Here is a 19,926-nt window from a genome sequence, read left to right as displayed (position 1 = left end):
CTCGTGTCACCACACAGCCATGCCTCCCAGGACTTGTGACAGTCATAATTTGATACTTGTTAGTCTTGTGGATGTCTGCGTCTCCCCCTACACTGTAAGCTCAGCCAAGGAGGCATTTTCCCATGCTCTGTGACTCAATGACAGAAGCATGGAAACACTGCCACCTTCTCTAAGGGGACCTGGCCGAATCAGGAATGCAAGACCAGGATATTCAAGTGCTGAAGGGATCCCCACGATGCCCCAGTTGGCCATTTCCGTGTTGGCAGCTGAGATCCCTCCCCCCAGGCATCCACCTCCCCTGATTGGATTATGAGGGTTTGAAGGGCGGGCCGTGTCCGCCTCATCTTCACAGGTGCCTCGCATGGATCTTGGGGTGTTTGATGGAGCTATGGATTGAGGGAATGGGTGACTCCGAAAAGGAACACGGCATCAGAGATGGCAAGCACCTTTAGGCAAATTTGTTACAGTATGAAAACTTTCAATTTGGGTGCTTAATATGATCGCACTTGGAGATTGGCAGATGGAGCAGCTCGGGCCGTAGACCGCTGAGGTCATTGGTTCCTTTACCACAGACGGAGGATCAAAACTTTTAGACATTTTTGGGGTTCCCCTCCCCGGGTCCCTAGGATGAAGGAAAGGACAGCCCACAGCCGGGGGCACTGGGCGGAGGGTTAGCTCCAGGGCGAGCGAGGCGGGCCGGGTGGAGACACCACCCCAGGGAGCCCCGGCGAGCCCCGGCGAGCCCCCCGCGAGCCCCGGCGAGCCCCGGCGAGCCCCGGCGGGCGGGCGGGGCGTGCGGCCTCCCGGCTCCGCTCCGCTCCGGGCAGATCCTGCCCGGGATCCCGCGCCAGCCGAAGCCCCGCGGAGCCCCGCCCCCCGCCGCCGCGCCGCCGCCGGAGGCCGCTCGGAGCTGCGCGAACATGGCCGAAGTCGGCGAGGACAGCGGGGCCCGCGCCCTGCTGGCGCTGCGCTCGGCGCCCTGCAGCCCCGTGCTGTGCGCCGCCGCCTTCCCGGCCGCCGCGGTCCCCGCGCCCCCCGGGCCGGCCGCCCCGTCGCCGCCGCCGCCCGCCCAGCCGCCGCCGCCACCGCCGCCGCCGCCGCCGCTGCCGGGCACGATCGCCGGGGGCGCGGGGGGCCCGGGCGGCGCGGGCGAGGCCCTGGTGGCGGCGGCGGCCGCCTCGGTGCGGCGGAGCCCCGGGCCCGCGCTGGCGCGCCTCGAGGGCCGCGAGTTCGAGTTCCTCATGCGGCAGCCCAGCGTCACCATCGGCCGCAACTCGTCGCAGGGCTCGGTGGACCTGAGCATGGGCCTGTCGAGCTTCATCTCCCGGCGCCACCTGCAGCTGTCCTTCCAAGAGCCGTACTTCTACCTGCGCTGCCTCGGCAAGAACGGCGTGTTCGTGGACGGGGCCTTCCAGCGGCGCGGCGCGCCCGCCCTGCAGCTGCCCAAACAGTGAGTGCGCGGCCGCCGCCCGCCCCCCGCCGCCCCGACCCCGCGTCCCGACCCCGCGTCCCGACCCCGCGTCCCGGCCCCGCCGCCCCGACCCCGCGTCCCGGCCCCGCGTCCCGGCCCCGCGTCGCCCCGACCCCGCCGCCCGCGCCGCCCCGACCCCGCGTCCCGGCCCCGCGTCCCGGCCCCGCGCCCCGACCCCGCCGCCCGCCCCGCGCCCCGGCCCCGCCGCCCGCGCCGCCCCGACCCCGCGTCCCGGCCCCGCCGCCCCGACCCCGCCGCCCGCCCCGCGCCCCGGCCCCGCCGCCCGCCCCGCGCCGCCCCGACCCCGCACCCCGGCCCCGCGCCCCGGCCCCGACCCCGCCGCCCGCCCCGCCGCCCGCCCCGCGCGTCGCCCTGCCCCCACCCGTCTGGGTCGCAGGGTCGCCCCCGCGCGCGGCTGCGTCAGGCCTGTCGCCCCGGGAGGTGCGCGGCGCCCCCTGCGAGGCCGGAGCCCCGGGTGGGGGCCAGGTCTGCACCGGCCGCGACTCGGCGGGAGGGACGGTCACTAAGCGCCCGTTCCTCCGGGGACTGGAGGACGCCGGTCAGGAGCTCGCGCGGCCCCCGGACGGGCAGCGGTACCCAGCGCACAGGGAGGGGGCCGCGGGGCCGGGGCCGGGGGGGGGGGGGGACCCGGCGCCACGCGCGTGGCGGGCCCGGGATGCCCGTGCTTTACACGCTGCCATTCCTCCTGTTCCTTCCGCTCTCGTCTCACTTTCCCCTCTTCCGGTTCCCACGCACGCTTTTCTCCCCCCCTCCCCACCCGAGATCCTTGCTGTCTCAGGCTCTGTTGATCAGGAGAAAGCACATCTAATTACTCATTTCCTCTTTAGACACTTTCTTTCTCTGCACAGTAATTGCCTTTAATCCCTCACTAGTGTTTATGTCTTCAGTGTGCTTCGTGTTGCAGAGTTGTCGGTGACTGTCTAATTACTCTGTCTTTTATAAGCACCCTGAGTGCGGGGAGCTTTTCCTGGGGTAATTCCCAGGGCCCAAAGCTTGTTTTGTAAACTTCTCCCTCTCTAGGGTCTTGGCATGTTTGGTGGTAAATACTGTATCGAATAACCTTCAAGTGCAACATCCACAGTGAGTCACTTCTGCTTCGGGAGTCGGAGGGAGAGCGTATCTTCAGTTTTCAAACATGAAAGTTCTGCATTTGTGAAAATCAGAGTTGTTCTACCCGGCGGTTGCTCTTCCTCTGCTCTGCTCTGTCTTTTTCTAACCTTCACTCCCTCTCCATTCCCGGCCATTACATGCATTTCAGGGCCAGCCACTCCTCTTGGGAGAAAGCACACAGGTAAACAGCTCCCTCCCCTCCCTGCCCTGTGGCTCTTAGAGGCCTGTTTCTGCTGATGCATTTTATATGACTCAGGTTCCCTAGCTGCCTGCATTAAGCAAGCAGTTGTTTTCAGAGTTCCCAGCCTGCTTGTTGGATAGGTGCACGCCTGGCCAGGGCCTAGCTAACTGGATCTTGAATGCTCTAGTATTTTCTTTTAACTCAAGGGGAAGGAATTTCAGCACGGGGAGTCTTCAGATCATCTGCTGAATAGGCCAGATGAAGTCTGTTGTCCGTGAAAGGGGATTGTGTTCACCGCGCCTTGCAGGCTTACACTCTAGGACCTGGCCTTATTCTTAGCATCCCGGAGCGGGGTGTAGCTGGCAGCCTGAACATTCCAGCACCCTCTGACTTGGTGCTTTGCCCCACTGCGTCGGCCGGCCTGTGTGACTGCAGCTGTGCTCCTGAGCAGTATCCGTGTAGGCAGGGATGTAGAATTTACAAGGACAGAGCAAGTATGCAGAAGGAGGGGCATTAAGTGGACTTCCGTGTGTGCCATCCTAGAGGGCTGTGTGCTTCTGAAAACTGCCACAGCCTTTGGACAAGTATGTTTTGCAGTTTGAGCATTTTTTATTTTTTACTTTAGAAAACCTATATAGATAGAACAGGCTGTTGTAAACTTCTTGTTAGAGTTAGGTCAAGGATTGTTAGCCTGTCACATTGAAAGAAATCAAGAAATTTTAATGAATTCAGAGCAAGGAAATTGAATGTGTACATTTTTGTCATTCTGAAACAGGAAATTCATTACTGATTTTCAAAGAGTGGTTGTAATTATTATCTGTTTCCTCTCAGGAACATGGTTTTGCCATTAATATTTGATGTTATGAATTTCTTTACTATAAATTGGAAATTCTTATTGTATTAGAATTTTGTTGACTCGTCTGTGCTTGGGTTTCATGGGCTGCCGTTGCATGAGACTTGTGGCCTGTGTGTGTGTGTGTGTGTGTGTGTGTGTGTGTGTGTTTGTGTGTTGTACTGTCATGCACACCCTTTCCTGACACACTGTCACCCAGCTTCAACAAGTCTCATGTTAGGGCCAAGCTTGTTTTATCTTTGTCTCCATTCATCTTTCTCTTTCCCCCAGTTATTTGGAAGCAAATCACAAATGTCATGTCACTCTGTCTGTAAATACTTCAATCAAAGATAAAGATTCTTTTTTTAAAAATCCAACCACAATGTCCTTATCACACTTAAAATTAACAATAATTTCTTACTATCATCAAGCATCTAGTCGGTGTTTGGATTTCCCTTACTGTCTCATAAATTCTTTCTTTTCTTACAGTGTATTTCTTTGAATCAGGACCCAGATCAGGTGCAGGCATTTTGATTGGTTGGTGTGTCTCTTACGTCTCTTTTAATCTATATGCTCCGTCTGGCTCAAGAACTGAGGTCGTTTGTCCTGTACGGTTTCCCACAGTCTGTTTTTACAGATTGGATTCCCGTGGTGTCCATTTAGTATTGTCCTCTCCTCTGTCACTCCTGTAAATTGGTTGTCGGACCTAGAGATTTGATCAGACTCAGGTTTGTTTTGTTTGGTTTTTTTGCCAGAACTGCCTCCTCGGCAGTGGTACGTGTGTCTGAAGGAAACAGTCTCCCTTAGTGGCTTTTTGGTCACAGCCTAGGTCCGTAAATTTATTGTCACCTATACTATTGTAGTTCATTTTGGCTCATACTTTGCCGGGCTGACATACTCTGTCCTCTGAAGGACATATCGTGAATGGCAGGTGTTACGGATCACAGCTTCCACAGTGAACCAGGATAAAAAGTAATTAATTGTAACCACCAAAGCATTTCACTACATAATTGTTTTAGAACCTATGAAAATATACAGAACATAGTTTCTCATTGCTATTGCAACCGGTCACTTGAAGAAGATTGAATTAGTTCCTAGCCATCATACAAGTAGTTATCTGAAATTGACTGGAAAGTGACCTGGATTTGTGAAGACAGCAGGTGTCATTGGCCACATGCTCGCTACCTGGCATCCCGGGAAACAATAACTGCGTTCCTTTCCTCCTTCACCCCGGTCACTCTGCCTGCCCCTGGGCCTTACGTGACCTGATGCTTTGGTTGTGGTTGGTTGGTCCAGGAGTTTGCACTTGGAACAAGATCAGTCTGTTTCCAGTGGCTGAAACCTGGAAGATGTGAAAACAGGTTGTGCTGGCGGTTTCCACTTGGAGACAAGAGCTGTGATGAGAAAGAGTTGCTGTGCAGTGTGTGGACCTGTGTGGGGCTGAAAGGGCCACGGAGACCACGTGGGAGATGGGCACTCAGGCCTGACTCATTAAGAGCTGGACAGTGTGGCCCCGGGTGTGGAGAGGAAGGGATTGGGTCGAACGCCTCTGAAGGAAGGAGTGTTCTGAGATGCTGATTGTTTGGATAGAAGACACTTTGAGTCTGGAAGCCTGGAAGCTGGAGGAGTGGTAACAGCTCCAGAATGCAGGTTGGCGGACTGGAGGCAGGAACCTGTAAGCACAAGGAAACGAAGCATTCGATTCAGTCGTGTTGTCTCTGGATGGTAGAGTCACAGTATGAAATGTGGCATTTTCTCTAAAGAAATGCTTTATCCTGCTTTTCTTGCTAGTTGACATTACTGCGTGTCATATATATTTATTCAAAGCATTGCTGGGAGGGTGGCAAATTGGGAGCGAGTCCCTTGAATCTGTATTAATAGAATGGGTGCTACTCTTTCGCATGCAGTTTACATGGAGTTCTGGGGGCTTCTCACCCATATGAGAAAATTGATGTTGTATTTTTAAAATCAGTCTCTGAGAAGGATGTTATTTATCATGTAGTATGTGTTGAATTTATAATACATTTATGAAAGCCTTTGTCACTGATGAAGGAAGAGGCTTGGTTGGCGCTGAAAGGGTGTTCTGTAGAGTTTTAATGATTTTCCTAGTGAATACTTTGGAAAAAGACACTGCTATGTTTAAAATTATGTGCTGAAGCGAAACGAAAGCCTCTGGTTTGGACACACAGTAATTTACTCTTTGCTGTTTTCCCATCTCATGAATGTCAGGGGATAGACTTGCTAAATTAATGACAACTCGAATTACAGCAGTGCCTCATTTCCATAATTACCATACATTTAAAGCATTTCATATTAAAATGAGAGGATTCTATAAAATGCTTTTGCTTTGGTTTCCTGGAAATAGGCCCTTGCATTGTGACTCATTAGGAGATTCTGAAGTTAATTTTCATTGCTACTCTCATTTTTCAGGAGTTTCTAGTTTTCTGGTAAAAGGTTGCTGGTTGATTAGAAAGAAAGAACAATGGGATGTGTGTGTGTGTGAACCTTGTGAATGTGTGAAGGGGAAGCCAGCAGGGCAGGCCGTGGGCTGTCCCGGAGTCTGGCTGTGGGAGCCCTGTGTCCTGGCTGGTTGGCTGGGGCCGGCCCCCTCGGGCCTCACTTAGCCCTCTCCTAGGACGGTGACAATATGGCCTTTCCTTGCTATGATGAGGATGAGCTAGAGCGGGTTCTGCTTGTTTAGATGTAACACTTCCCGCATTTGGTCATGGGGTTTTTGTCCATGTGGCTTCTCTCTCCTGGGAATCCTTTTCAGTAGACGCACAGAAGGGAGATGGATAATTTATACACGATTTGATTAAGAAAACTTTGCCCTTAGTCATCTGTACCCGGTTTAACCACGCCATTTTCCATGTATTTCCTCAGAGGGCGCTCCCCGATATGTGTGTGCAGAGCCAGCCCTGACCACTGGGCAGCCCTGCTCGGAGTCTCTGGATGCCCAGTAGCAGAGGCCTGAGCGTTCCCAGGGTCTTCCCCTAACCTGCCAGCTGCCGTTCAAGCTGCACGGTTCCCTCCGGGCGTCCCATACCTGCGTCTGTTCCAGCCATTCTCAAGATGTTGGTCCAGGGCCCTTTCGTACCCAGAGTTTTCGTTGATGTGGGATTTGTCTATTACTTACCATATCAGAAATTACCATATCAGAAATTAGAACTGATAGATTAAAATATGTATATTCATTAACCTAGTCAAAAACAGCAATTATAAACCTATTTCAAAAATAACTTTTTATGAAAGAAAATAACTGTTTTCCAAAACAAAATAATTTAGAATGGAGGTGTACGTTTTTTGTGAAAGTCTTGAATATCTAGCTGACTGGAAGACAGCTGGTATCTCATAGCAGTTTCTGCTCTTAGTCCATTGTGCTGTGCTGTTGCAGACAAGTGTGGGGAGAAAATCAAGCCCCCCGACTCTTAGCGGTCGCTGTCCCGGGAGGAGCGTTTCTGCAGCCTTTCCCATAGTGTGGGTGTTGTTTGATGCCTCACCAAAACATGACGGCTGGTTGTTTCTTACAGGTTCGTTGCAGTGTGGGATGTGACACGGCATCAGCGGACTTTTCGTAGTCTGTCACGTTAAAATCTATTGCTCTCGCTTGCGTTTTGAATATACCTATTACCCATGCACAGTTTTGTACCTTCATGCATTGGTCATTGGGAAAAATATTGATTGAGTTTTGCAGATCTTCGAATGTTGATATGTCTCATTTTCAAAGAAAAGTATGGTTTACCCTTAAGTTCAATTGATCGTTAAATTTGATCTCTCGAACCCAACAAATAGTGTTTTTAAAAACAAATCTTTGAAAAGATCAAGCTTGTGGATGTAGTTTAATTTTTAAATTTGCTTTAAAAATTGAGTGACACAGTACATTTTTATGGAAATAAAAAATCATATAATTTAGTCACTGACCTTGTTAGCTAGCACCTTGTATATAATTTGGCTTAAATTTAGTATTTTTCGTACGTCAATTCTTGGTTATTTCAGATGGAACTATCCATCTTGTCAGTTATTTCTGTTGTTTTCCCATAACCAGGTAGGGCGCTGTGGCCTTTTCCCTCTTCTGAGCTGGTTCCTGGGTGACACCCGTGCTTTTTCACTTCGGCCACAGGTGTGGGGCCACCAAGAGAAAGGCAGAGTGGAGGTGTGGACTTGGAACTATGTGAATCCTCAAGGGATGTCAGTGTAAAAAAGTGTCTCCATGGAAAGATTCCTCGTGTGGGATTTTTCATGCAATCTTTTTAAGCACGCTTCTAAAGAATGGTGCCACTTTTGATAAACAATCATTCGTTCTCTCCCTCTCTAGTCTGGTGTTTTTGTCATGGATGGCCGGCTCTTTCTTCCCTCCTCACAGTAGACCAGTATTACACAGAGGAGAAAACTGATCTTCTGTCTATTCTGAAAAAGCTTTGCTTTCTGTGATTTGTATCACTCTTCTTCCAAATGGACAGTTGTAACTTGTAATGTCGGATGTGCCCAGGTGCTTCCCTTGCCCCTCCCACAGACTCGCACTGCTGTGTCTCACAGCCACCGTGTTTCCCCGAAACTAAGGCCTAGCGGGACAGTCAGCTCTAATGCGTCTTTTGGAGCAAAAAAATAAAAGACCTGGTTGGTTTTATTTTACTATAAGACCCGGTCTTATTTTACGGTAGTATAATAAGGAAATATACAATAGTATAAGTATACTATAGTATAAACATACTATAGTATACATATTCTATAGTATAATAAGTACTATAGTAAAATAAGACCGGGTCTTATGTAATATAATATAATATCGGGTCTTATATTATTTTGGCTCCAAAAGATGTACTAGAGCTGATTGTCCGGCTTGGTCTTAGTTTTGGGGAAACAGGGAATTCTGGGCTTGAGGGGCAGCATATGGGATTCAAAAATAATTTCATAGTTTACAGTGGGAAATTTGCGCCAGTCTTTGTGTAAGACAGGGCGCCCCTGGTGGTCAGCTGCTGACTGAGGTGCGGGAGGCTGGCAGCTGGAGGCCGGTGCGTGCCCGGCTCTCGTGTGGTTCACGCTCAGACACAGGGGCGCGCAGTGGGTGGGGCCCACTGTCCACAGAAAACCTTCCCGGAGGTCGCCCCTCCCCCCTGAGCTGTGGGTCCCATTGGCTGATGAAATTAAGGAGCCTCCCATATGCTACCGGGAAGCTGTGACTGGAAACAGAGTTAGTGACAGATAATCCGGAAGCCCAGGGACTCTTCTGAGCTGACTTGGAAAGGTTGTTGAAGTGAAACCTGCTGAAGCTGATGACAGCAGACAGGTTGGAGGCTGTGAGGTTGTGTGGAAGAGAAAATTGCACAGTGGAAGTTTGTGGTGCTCCCCCTCTCCCCTTGGGGACATGAATATCCGGTCTGCTTGGCAGGTATAGCCCCTGAAGCTGGGAACAGTGACTCACCTCGGCTGAGGAAAACATCGTTCCTCAGGAATGTCCACCTCCCTTTGACGGGCTCCGCATTAACCAGGAACATTTATAGCCCCGACTTGGCTCCCGGCCTGCAAGGATATTCAGCTTTCTTAGCAGTGATATTGTTCGGTGAATTGTGGTGTGAACAGACTTTCTGGGCCTGCTAACTCTTGAACTGGCCCACAGAGAGCCCGTGGTGAGTCTCGAACTTTCTGCAGTGATAGCCGTGGTCTGTACCTGTGCTGTCCAGTATGGCGGCCTGTTCGTGTGTGGCCACTGAGCACTGGAAACGTGGCCAATGTGACTGAAGGGCTGAGTTTTTCATTTGCTTAGGTTTTCCATTAAGTGTGAGTAGCTACATGTGCTGCCGCCTGCTGGTGTCCTTGAAGAGGTCGCAGGTCTGTGGTCCCCAGGCCCCCGTGTATGACCACTGCCTCAGTTTACCCTGTTCACCTCCGAGGCACAAGATTGTTTCGCAGTTTGCTTCCAGGTGGGAAAGACCCAGCAGGTGTGGTCTGGGCTGCGGGACCCAGGCAGACCCACTGAATAGTTGTCTGTGGTTACAGCGTGGGGGGGGGAACCTGCGGTCCAGCCCTTTCTTAAGGACTCCTTAGTGCTGACGACGTTGACCATCCTCTCCGGTTTCTGCCACTCCGGACCCAGATAAGTGAGAACACGGCTTCCATGTCCCTTGATCGCCCTAGGTCTTGAAGCCAGAAGGAAGAATTAAGGGGACCTGAAGTAAGGTGGTTCCTGTGGGTGTAGACAAAGAAAAGAGACAGATTTGCTGGTGTTGGGGGAAATTTACAAAGATCTCCATGGCGCCCTGTAGTCCTGGGCTTAACGTGCGTACTCGTTCTCTGGGGGCTGCGTGGCAGCCCAGCCCCGTGACGGTAGTACTGTGGCTTGTGTATATGCTTGCAGATTTATACAATGCTGTATAAAAAAGTGTGCATATTGTGTGTGTCTGCCTGTCCCTGTCTGCCGTCTGCATGGACACCTATTCGGAGCACGCGCTGCTTGTCAGCGTGGCTGGTCATTCATTGGATGACAGTGTGGATATTGGGCAGTGTCTGCCCCTCGGGAAGCTGAGGGCGTGGCGAGGTCTGTCACAGCACTGGGTTCTGGTGCCAGCACGGTCTTGGCACTTGGAAGCCCCTCAGCCTCTGTACAGTGAATATATACACGTGTAGCCTGCTGCAGGCTGCTGGCTGTTCTAACAGAGAAATCCCAACGTCCTCTCATGGAAAGGCCAAGACAGGTGTTTCTGATCAGTGGTCAGAAAGTCCTTACTGTGGCGGATCAGGGACCCACGCTGGCACCATCTGGTGACAGCCCCCCCACCCGGCCCCTTGTTAGCTCGACTCTCTGGGCTGCAGTGGGTCTGCACAGGCCTACAGGAGGGCCATGTGGGCGAGTGTTGATGGCAGCTCATGCTCTGCTCATGGCGAGGGCCATGTGCCCAGGGAGGACAACTAGCTGATGTCGGCCACATTTAGCTCTGGTCAGCAAACTGCAGTCTGGGGGCCAGTCCCCGCCTGAGGCTTGTTTTTATAAAGTTTTATCGGAACGCAGCCACGTTTACATGCTGTTCGGCTGCTTAATTGAGACAGAGACCATGTGGCCTGAAAACCTAAAATATTTACAGAAACGGTGTGCACACCTCAATCTGGACCATACACCTCGTTCCAAGTGGGTACATGTTACTGAGATTAATCAGTACCTTCATATTACTGGTGTCTCTGTAGAGAGCCCTTATATTTCTTAATATGTTCTGTTTAATCTTAGGTGTTTTATATTACTTATGTTCTGGGGATGGCTAATATGAATGGGATCTTTGTTTCCCTTCTTGTTTTCTACTTTCTAAATGGTTGGTGCTCACATGTAGGAAAGGTGGGCTCTGTGTGTATGTCTGTCATGTCTGCGTCTTTCTTTCTTCCTTTCTTTCTTTGTCTTTTTTTCTTTTTTTTTGGTATAGGCTTTATAAATCCTAATTTATTTTTTAAAATTTTACATTGTGAAAAAATGTCAAGCTTCCAGAAAAGTTGCAAGACTAGTACAAATAATTCCTATACATCTTCTGTCCAGATTCATCAATTTTTATCATTCTGCCAGTCACTTGAGTGTTTTCTCTCCGTATATGTGTATGTTATTTGAGAGCAAGTTATGTATTGAGCCTGTTTTTCCTTAGTACTACAATACGTATTTCCTAAGATGAATGATATTTTCCATAGCCACAGTCTTGTTGTTAAATTCGGGGACGTTAGCATTACTACAGTACTCCTGCCTGACCTGAGGCCCGAATACCAGTTTTGTCGGTTGTCCCGATAGCGTCCTTTGCAGCATTTCCACCCCCACCTGGGTCCAGTCCAGGATGGAGCCCTGCATTCCGTTGTCCTGTCTCTTTAGTCTCCTAACCCTGGAAGAGCTCCTCAGCCTTTCTTTGTCTTGATTGACCTTGACATTTTGAAAAGAAAACAATAGTTATTTTATCAGATGTCTTTCAATGTATATTTGTCTCATTTGAAAAAAATCCTGATTAGATTCGGGGTGAGCGTCTTGGACCGAAGGGCGGCAAAGGGGATGTGCGCCCTCCTTTCAGGTGTTGCCTGGCTTCTCCACCGAATAGTTACTGTTTTTCCTTTGTAATTAAAAAGTAATTTTTGAGGTTCGGTATTGGAATAAAATATTAATTTTGTATCAAGTCACAATTGACTGTTTCTAGTAAGTTTCTTAAATTTACTTCTCACATGTGTTTTTAAGATTATAATCTTAGTCGGCAAATAATGGTTATTTTGTCTCTTCCACTATTCCATGTCTCATTTCTTTTTCTTATCCTGTCGAATTGCCTAGAACCTCCAAATAATGCTGAAGAAATATCATGATAATGGACTCCTTTCTTGTTTCTCGCCTGACCAAGAATGCTCATGAGGCATTTCAGAGCAAATCCAGCTTTGCTGCTTAAAAGCCACTTTCTCCAGGAGACCTCCCGGGTGAGGTCGTGTGGGCAGCACCCCCTCAGCACCAGGGCTCCCCGTTGTGCCGACTCATGGTTACTGTAGTGGCTGGTAGTTGTGTTTATCTGATGCACTCTGAGTGTTGTGAGGGTGGCACTGTGCTTTTCTGGTTTTACTCCTGTAACCCCACTACCTGCCTGCCAGTATGCTTGGCACATAGTGGGTTTTTCATAACTGTTGGCATAATAAACAAACAAATAGGACAGATCTGAATACAAAAACAATCTGGCTGAAGACAGTGATCGGACACCACAACAGCACAGCTTTGAAAGGTCTGGCTTCATCACCTCCCATCTCGGTACCCTTGGGCAAGTGACCAAACCTCAAGCTCCCATCTCCTTATCTGTAGAATGGGCACGCTGCCTGCTTCCTGGGTAATTATGAGACACGAACACACTGAAGGTGGTGTGTCACAGCACTCACATGTGCCCACATCACCTCTGTCATCACTGCCGCCGTCATTCTTACCGAGTTGGAATGTGTTCGCTTCACAGGGGACCTGGTATTGGAGCTGAGATCCGATTCGTTAGTCTGGAAACGGTTGCAGTGCCTCGAGTGGAGCAGACGGGTCTCTGCCTCCGAGCAAGGTGCCAATGACCAACGGGTGCCGTAGAGGATGGGCTGGGCGTCACTGCCAGGACCCTCCCGGCTCCTAAGGTGGTGTGATTAGAGCAGATCGTAGGGTTTGTTTTCTTGTGTTTCTCTGAGCTGCTTCTCCAAAGAATGGGAGCTCAAAGTACAGGGGTTTGAAAAGACAAACTTCGATTTTACCTTGAATCAGTTTGAATAACCTTTGTAGGATGCAGCCTGGCTTCGGTCCCACGGCTGCCCCCACTTGTCAGTTGTGTCATAGTGTTTTGAGCTGGGACCCGGCATTGTGCAAAGGAAAAGTTATGAATTGGAGCTGGAAGCCCAGAACAGGTTAAATAATGCATATGTATTTCAATACAGAAAGTACAAAGGATAATTCACCGCATGCTTGTGTACCCACCAAGAAGTGATACTTGTTTACATTTTGTCATATTTGTTTGAAGCCTTTTTTTTTTTTTTTTGAAGCAGCAACACTTTGCCGATGACGCTAAGGTCTCCTGTGGTTCCCTCCCCACCCGTTTCTCTCACTTCTCCAGAGGCAGCAACCCTTAGGAATTTAACTGTCCTTTCTCATACTTTCCAGACACACAGAGATGTCTACGAATAATACATTGTCTACGTTGGGGGGGGGGACATAAATGGTGTCGTACAATCTTTTTATTGTACTTACTGTGTTATGTGTATTTTCTACTTCTCCAAAAAGATTGCTTCACGGGTGATGCCTTCAGACCCAGATGCCGCTTTGCTTTCTCCCTGTCCCTGTTCTCACAGCTCTGACCACAGTGGCTTTCTTAGCGCCTGGCGTGGCCTTGTGCCACGTCTCAGATGGAGCCTCGCTGCCCCCACCCCAGGGCTCACCCCCAGCCAGACCGTGCAGCAGCAGGCCTGGGAAGAGGAGAACCTGAGCGCCCCTCCCGGCTTTTGAGGACCGGAGGTGAAGTGGGTGGGTGGTTTTCAGAATGGGGACCGTACTCACAGTCAGGCCTTTCTGAAGAGCCAGCATCAGGCTGGGTTCTTTCAGGAGAGCCCCGTCCCCTCATCCCTGTGTGTGTGGGGCTTAGATCTCTTCATCGTCTGCTTCTGGCATCTTCAGCTTTTATGAGTGTCATCGGCAAGTACACGGAACCCTCATAACACGTTCAGCCCATATTTGGGGATAATTTGTTCTTTAAGTTTCTTACCTTATGATAGATCTCTAACCTTTAAGGGATTGAGCCATAATTCCAACATTTGGGGATTCGATGCTCACGTTCATTTTTACTTTGTCTAATCAATTATTTTATTAAATTTTATCGTAACTCCTCATAGCCTGCATCTTTTAAGCTTTCATCTTTGACAATTTTCAGAATCGTAATTTCATTTTGTTCACTGTCATCCAAGAAGCCAGGGAGGTCTGATGTGTTTTTAACAAGATAACTGTAAAAAAAAAATGGGTAAAATTTTTAAGTCAGTAACTTTTTAAAGGAGAAGAGGATTATCTCTTTGGCGAACTCGTCTACCCGAAATGACTTTTTTCCCCCCAGAGGATTCCAGGTTACTAATATGGTACTTAGCAGGAAGTCACACGTCTTGAAATCTAAAGCTTACTTGGGAGCTTATTTTATCAGTCTGCATTCTCTAATTTTCCTAAAAGTCAGAAATTTTCAGTGTCATTTCTTTTTGGAGGAGCCAGATTTTAAAAGAAAGCGAAAAAAAGTATGCTTTACCTTTTATATTATATATCTATAATAACCTTTGTCATTTCAGACTTTTTGGTATTATAGATGCAAATCCATGCCTATAGAACATTTGGAAAACACAGAAATGGGGAAGGGAGAAAAGCCACGTGTAACTCCTCTGCACAGAGATGACTGCGTGTTTTCCTTGTCAGTTTCCTTTTTAAAAAAGAGCCAAGCAAGCACTTTGCTGAAACTGCCCGTTTGGGATTTCTCAACTGTTGGCGACTTGAGCTGTTGGTCAGGGACTTTAAGGCACCATTTTTATGTTAATGTCTGTTTAGAGGAGTAGGTTAGGATCGCTTTGCCTACCCAAATTAGGAGTTCCCCTAAGTGGCACTCCTTCGGGGCTGCCTGTGTCAACAGAAGGGAGGGGACACAGCAGGGCTCCACAAACACAGGTGGTCACCAGGCAGGCCGGGCTGCTGGGCACTAACAGGTGTGGGCTCCCGACTGGTCAGCACTTGCTCTCTGTGACTCCCTCTCCTCAGGAAGGAACCTCTGCACCCGTCTTCATCATCATGGGCCCGAATTCTGTGGGCTGGGTCAGATAATGCTATGCTGTCCACACACAACATGTGATCTCCAGTGGTTTTGAATTGTGTCCAGTCTGGAGACGTGTCAGAGAGGTCCTGATGCACCTCGTTCGACCAGTCGCAGGGGTGAAGTGTTGGGGAGGGTGTGAGTGAGGCTGAGGTCGTGCCTGACCATGTGGTGGGCCTGCACGCCCCGCCCAACACCTCTTCTTTGCAGCCCCCGTCTTCCAGACAGCTCCTTGGCGGGGGAGGGAGGTGGCTACAGAGACTTCCCGCTGTTCTTAGCACTTTTTTTTTGCAGGATCTACAAATAATTTTATTGAACTGAACAAAGAACACAGTAGCTCATGAAAAAAAATCTCACAAGGAGATAACTTAGCCACTTTACATTTTACAACTCTGGCGGTTTCTTCTTAAAAATGAGAACTGAACCTGAGGGTTTCCTGCCTGGGTCTCTAATGGAGTAGAGATGTGGGATCTGTCTGTCCAGGCTCAGACCCTGCAGGCGCTGACACCAGGCCAGTCTAGGGAGCGAAGGATGGTTCCCCCTCCGTTTCCTGGGGTGCAGTTTTTTATCACGTCCACCGGCACGATGGATGGAGATGGCGCTATGCAAACGTGGAGGGAGAGAAGAGTCCTTGAGAATTTAGGGCACAAGGGCTGGTTGTCAGGGAGGGTGGGTACCCACGACTGCTAGAGAGTGTCTGGCTGGCTCGGTTTTTATTTCAGAGAAAACTGTCCTGATGAATAGGCCTTCGGGAGAAATCTGTGGGACTGACAGTGCAATTTACATAACAATTAAACTAGTTTAGTGTCCCGGGCGCTGCTGAAACCAGGCTTCTCCCTGCGCCATTATTCACTGTTGTTAATCTGTTTTATGACCCAGTTTCCCCAAATGGATAATTTCTTCTCCCTGGTACTGAAATACAGTCAGAGACTTGGGAATCTGTAGTAGCGAGCAGGGGTTTCAAGAGCAGTCCGTGGAATTGCTTCTTCTCCCTCCCTCTGGCTCTTTGCTTGGGAAAGGCCACCTCGCTCTGTCTTTCCAGTTTTATGTCCCCAAGTGCCACGCTGTTTCTCTGATTTACGTGTGTGGAAGCCTGTTTTGCCCTCGGTGCTCAGTTTTTCACATATTCTTCCAATTCTGAGTGAATGGAGGAAGAGGATTAGCTGAGGGCGGTCCCTCCCACCAGCTCTGTTTTGCTTTCCTGGATGTGAGCAATGCTGCTTTGAAGGGCCTGAGTCTTAAGCCAAATAAAGGCCTTTTCAAATTCTGCCTGGTGCTGATTCTGCTCTCCTGTATTTTGTTTTGGGTTTTATCCAGGATGGCATAGAGGTCTCTAAACTGAGTCCCCAGGCTTTGTAAACATCATTTGGTTGCCAGCGATTGTCACTGCCTCCCTTGGGAAAACTGGCCACACTTCCTGGCTCTGACCCAGCTTCTGTTTTATGGATGGCGGCTAATTGGGGGAGATTAGCCTGCAGGTAAATCAGAGTGGGAAAGACCACTCCCTTGGGAAATGTTGAAGAAGTTAAAATAGAAGCTGACCTTAAATTATCCACTGTAATTTTTTCAGTTTAGTACGGAATTTTATTCTCAGACAGAATGAGTTAATAAATTGGTATAATAAAAACACAGCAATTTGCCCCAAATGGTATTCACTTTGGTGTGATCTGGGAAAGAATTTTCTCCTGAATAATTCCGTGGTAAAGCCACAGCAGGCTTTCAGCTGACAGTGGAGGTGTGGCCGGCCCCCTCCGAGATCTTAGCCTGGGGACGGCCCCTGTTCCTCCAGGCTTCTCCTTCTTGGGGAGTGGTGGGGTATAGGTGGCAGTCAAATGCTGTTTCTGGAAAAGAAGCCAGTGGAAAACATTGACTCCTGAAAGCTACCAGAGGAGCATGGTGGCGGTTCACATTGGAGCCTGAGTCCCCTGCCCCTTATTGGTGCTGTGTGTAGCCTCGAATGCCCTTCCCAGTCCTTACCTCCTGGAGAACCTTCCGGGCCTGTTTTCCCAGGTCAGGCTTTGGCCCTGCCTGGGGCTGCTTACCACCTTCCTTCTCTCTCGCGGCATCGATGACACTGCTGTTTATCTGCCTCCTGGACTAGGTCGGAGGCCCTGTCTTCTAGGAGAAGCTTCCGTTTTTCTTCTTAGGCCTGTGCAAGGCCAGGCACTCGACAAGCGCTTAATGACTGTGTTGGTGCATTAAAGGCTGGCGAGCACCCAGTGGACGAGGCCGTGTGGGCAGCCGCGGTGGGCTCGCTTCTGCTGGCCCTGACCTGGTAAGCGCCAGCCCTCTCTGCCTGCGTGGGCCTTGTCCCAGAGCTTGACCCCACGTCCCAGCATGGACCTTATCTGGGAACTCAGCTTTCACCCGTGAGCACAGACCGTCTCCTGCAAAGCCTCGGGGGGGGGGGGGGTGGTGGCGCGTGTGGCCTGCTAGGCATCAAAAGGGAGATGTTTCCGTACTTAACTTTGGTGAAATTGTGAACTAACTTTGCCACAATAAAGTTTAATTCACATGGTAAAAAATTTCAAATGGCATATTATGCCATGGGTCTGAACATTTGGGCAGTGAAATTGCACAGTGTAACAGTAACTCGAGCTGCCCTGCACGTCCTGTCACTGCTCCGTGCGTCCACGTGGCAGGGAGTGAACGAGCTCGTGGAGAGCGGCACGCGTGTCGGCCTGGTGCCTGGGTGCTTACGGTGGCGGTCAGCGTGATTCTAGAGAATGACTTTTGTAAGTTAAAGTGTGTGGTGATAAGTTGAGTGAGCAGCAGTTTTATGATTTTTATTGTCAGGAAAAGTATAGTAAAATTCACTTTCTTTGTTTTCTATTCTGAGTTAGGAGGTCAGAGCTGAAGTAGAAGGCATTTACTGTTTTAATGACTTTGTACAATAAATCAAAAAAGTGACTTATCTCTTCTAAGCCTCAGTTTCCTCATCTGTTAAACAATGCAGATGCCCGCTTCCTCTCTGAGATAAGGGATGCCTGGCAGAAAGTGCTGGATGAAGTGAGTTTCCTGCCTTAGGATCTGCGTACTTGACTGCCCTTGATTTTAAATGGCTTCAGATCCAGTGCTGTCCGCCAGTTTTTAGTTAGCGTCTGGGTTAGGGAGGGAGTGCTGGGGATTTATGTAAAGGACTGTTTTTACTTGTCACAAAAAAATGACGGTGGGCTTCAGAGAAGTTCCTGTGGCCAGGTTTATGAGCTGCTGTTTCTGCTCAGCAGGATGTCTCGTCCTTGCTGTGGGGAGAGAGTGGCCAGCCACTCTGCGGTGGGCAGGGGCCAGTCCCTGGTGTCAGCACGCATGGTGTGGCCGGCGAGGACACTTTTACTAGAAACTGAACTTAAAGCCTCTCATCCTCACCACTTCCATTTCTCCCATTCGTGGTCTTCACTTTATCGTTGTTACTTATCACTCCGTATGTTACTCACTTCTTCCTGGTCTGCGTGCTGCTTCCTTCTTGGTAGGCATGTGCATTGGATGGTGTTACCAAGGGACCACCTGTTAGGTGTTGTCCTGGCCATTAGGGCCTCGGGAAACCAGGACATAATTCATAAGCCTGAGAGAGCTTCAGGGCTATGGAAGGCTCTAGAGAACTGTTAGAGCAGAAGCCGCCGAGAACCTGATGAATTGGTTACAGGTGGCAAGGCTGGGGCTCCATGCCATGTCTCCCTTCCCTTAGCCTTCATTGCTTTTTCCACTAAAACAGGATGTCTCTTCCTGGACAGTTTGTTTCAGTTCAGTTCATCCTGCAGGCACCACCAGAAACGTGGGGCAGTAAGTGCCTGCACCCGGAGGCTTTGGCACTGGGCAGCTGTGGTCAAGCAGATGTCAAGGCTGATGCCCCTGCGCTGTGTCCTGGTGTGATGTAGCAGTCAGGGAGGCTAGGCTGTAGTAACGAGTACACCCACTGAACATGCAGTGGCTCAGACACACAGGAAGTGACAGTAGCCAGCTCCTGTAGTGATGGGGGCGCAACACCTTCCCGAGGGGCCCAGCCTGTGGAGGGGGTGGGCACGTGCCCTGCCTCAAAGCTTTCTGTCCCACCACTCACATTCCCTCAGTGAGAGCTCATCTCAGGGGCACCCGTAACTAACTACACGGGATGCTGGTACATGCCAGTTAGCCATGTGCCCCAAGCAAAGAGGTGGATTTTGACGAGCAGCTAGTAGTCACTTAAGCAAGAGAAAATCGACCTGGATATTGAAGAAGGTGGGACCTTGGGTAAAGGAAGACAGGGTACTCTCAACGGACCTCAGACATCTAGGCAAGTGAAGTGAGTGGAAAGGTGTGCTTAATTCCATGGCCAGTGGGGAACCGCTGGAGGGTTTTTGAGTAGGCAGGTGGCGACTGGCACCTCACTTTAGGGACATGAGTCAGCAGCAGCCTGCACGTGGATTGCAGTGAGGCGCCACTTTGTGAGAAAAGACCTAAGCCCACAGAGCTGTAGGGGAATAATGATGATGATGATGGTAACTGCATGTACTTATGGGCACTTAGCATGTGCACAGGCCTAGTGCAACCGCCAGAATGCCGTGACGGAGGTATGGTGTTACCACACCTTCCAAAGGAGGAGCACCTTCCGTAGGTCACACAGCTCTGGATGGCCAGGCTGGGCTGGTTCCCGCGCAGGGTCACGAGGAAGGTTAGATGTGCAGACCAGGGAGAAGTGCTGTGACTTCGGGGAGGAGGGCTCAGGCCCTGGACGCGGGCTGGGCCTTGGATGAAGTCCGACTTGGTTTAAGATGAACTGAGGTTGGGAAAGGGGCAGGGACTCCAGGCTGTGGCCGACAGACCCTGGACGCCAGGGCACAAGATGTGCATTTGGAGGGAGGCGGGGCGCTGAGCCTGGAGCCGGAGGGCCGGTGCGAGAGGACACGAGAGGAAGGATGTTGGGGACCAGGCTGCCTCAGGAATTCTTTTCCAACAGGCTGAAACTAGACATTCCATCCTTCACTATTCGAGGTGGGCTGTCTGCTCACTTGTTACCAGCTCCTGGGTTTACTTGCCC

The 19,926-nt window shown here is 50.3% G+C and overlaps 1 protein-coding gene across 1 annotated transcript in view; it reads left to right on the top strand.

Moving 5' to 3' along the window:
• The first annotated feature begins 917 nt into the window (after window positions 1-917).
• The window catches only part of FOXK1 (forkhead box K1), a 58,382-nt gene continuing 39,373 nt past the window's right edge, over window positions 918-19,926 (top strand). Inside the window, exon 1 of the mRNA XM_081035706.1 lies at window positions 918-1,450. Coding sequence (XP_080891832.1) covers window positions 921-1,450 — 530 coding nt within the window. The 5' untranslated portion in view covers window positions 918-920. The remainder of the gene's footprint in view (window positions 1,451-19,926) is intronic.

The sequence above is a fragment of the Rhinolophus hipposideros genome, assembly GCF_964194185.1.
Source record: "Rhinolophus hipposideros genome assembly, chromosome: 23".
Classification (NCBI taxonomy): Eukaryota; Metazoa; Chordata; class Mammalia; order Chiroptera; family Rhinolophidae; genus Rhinolophus; species Rhinolophus hipposideros.
This window is presented reverse-complemented; position numbering and strand designations above follow the sequence as displayed.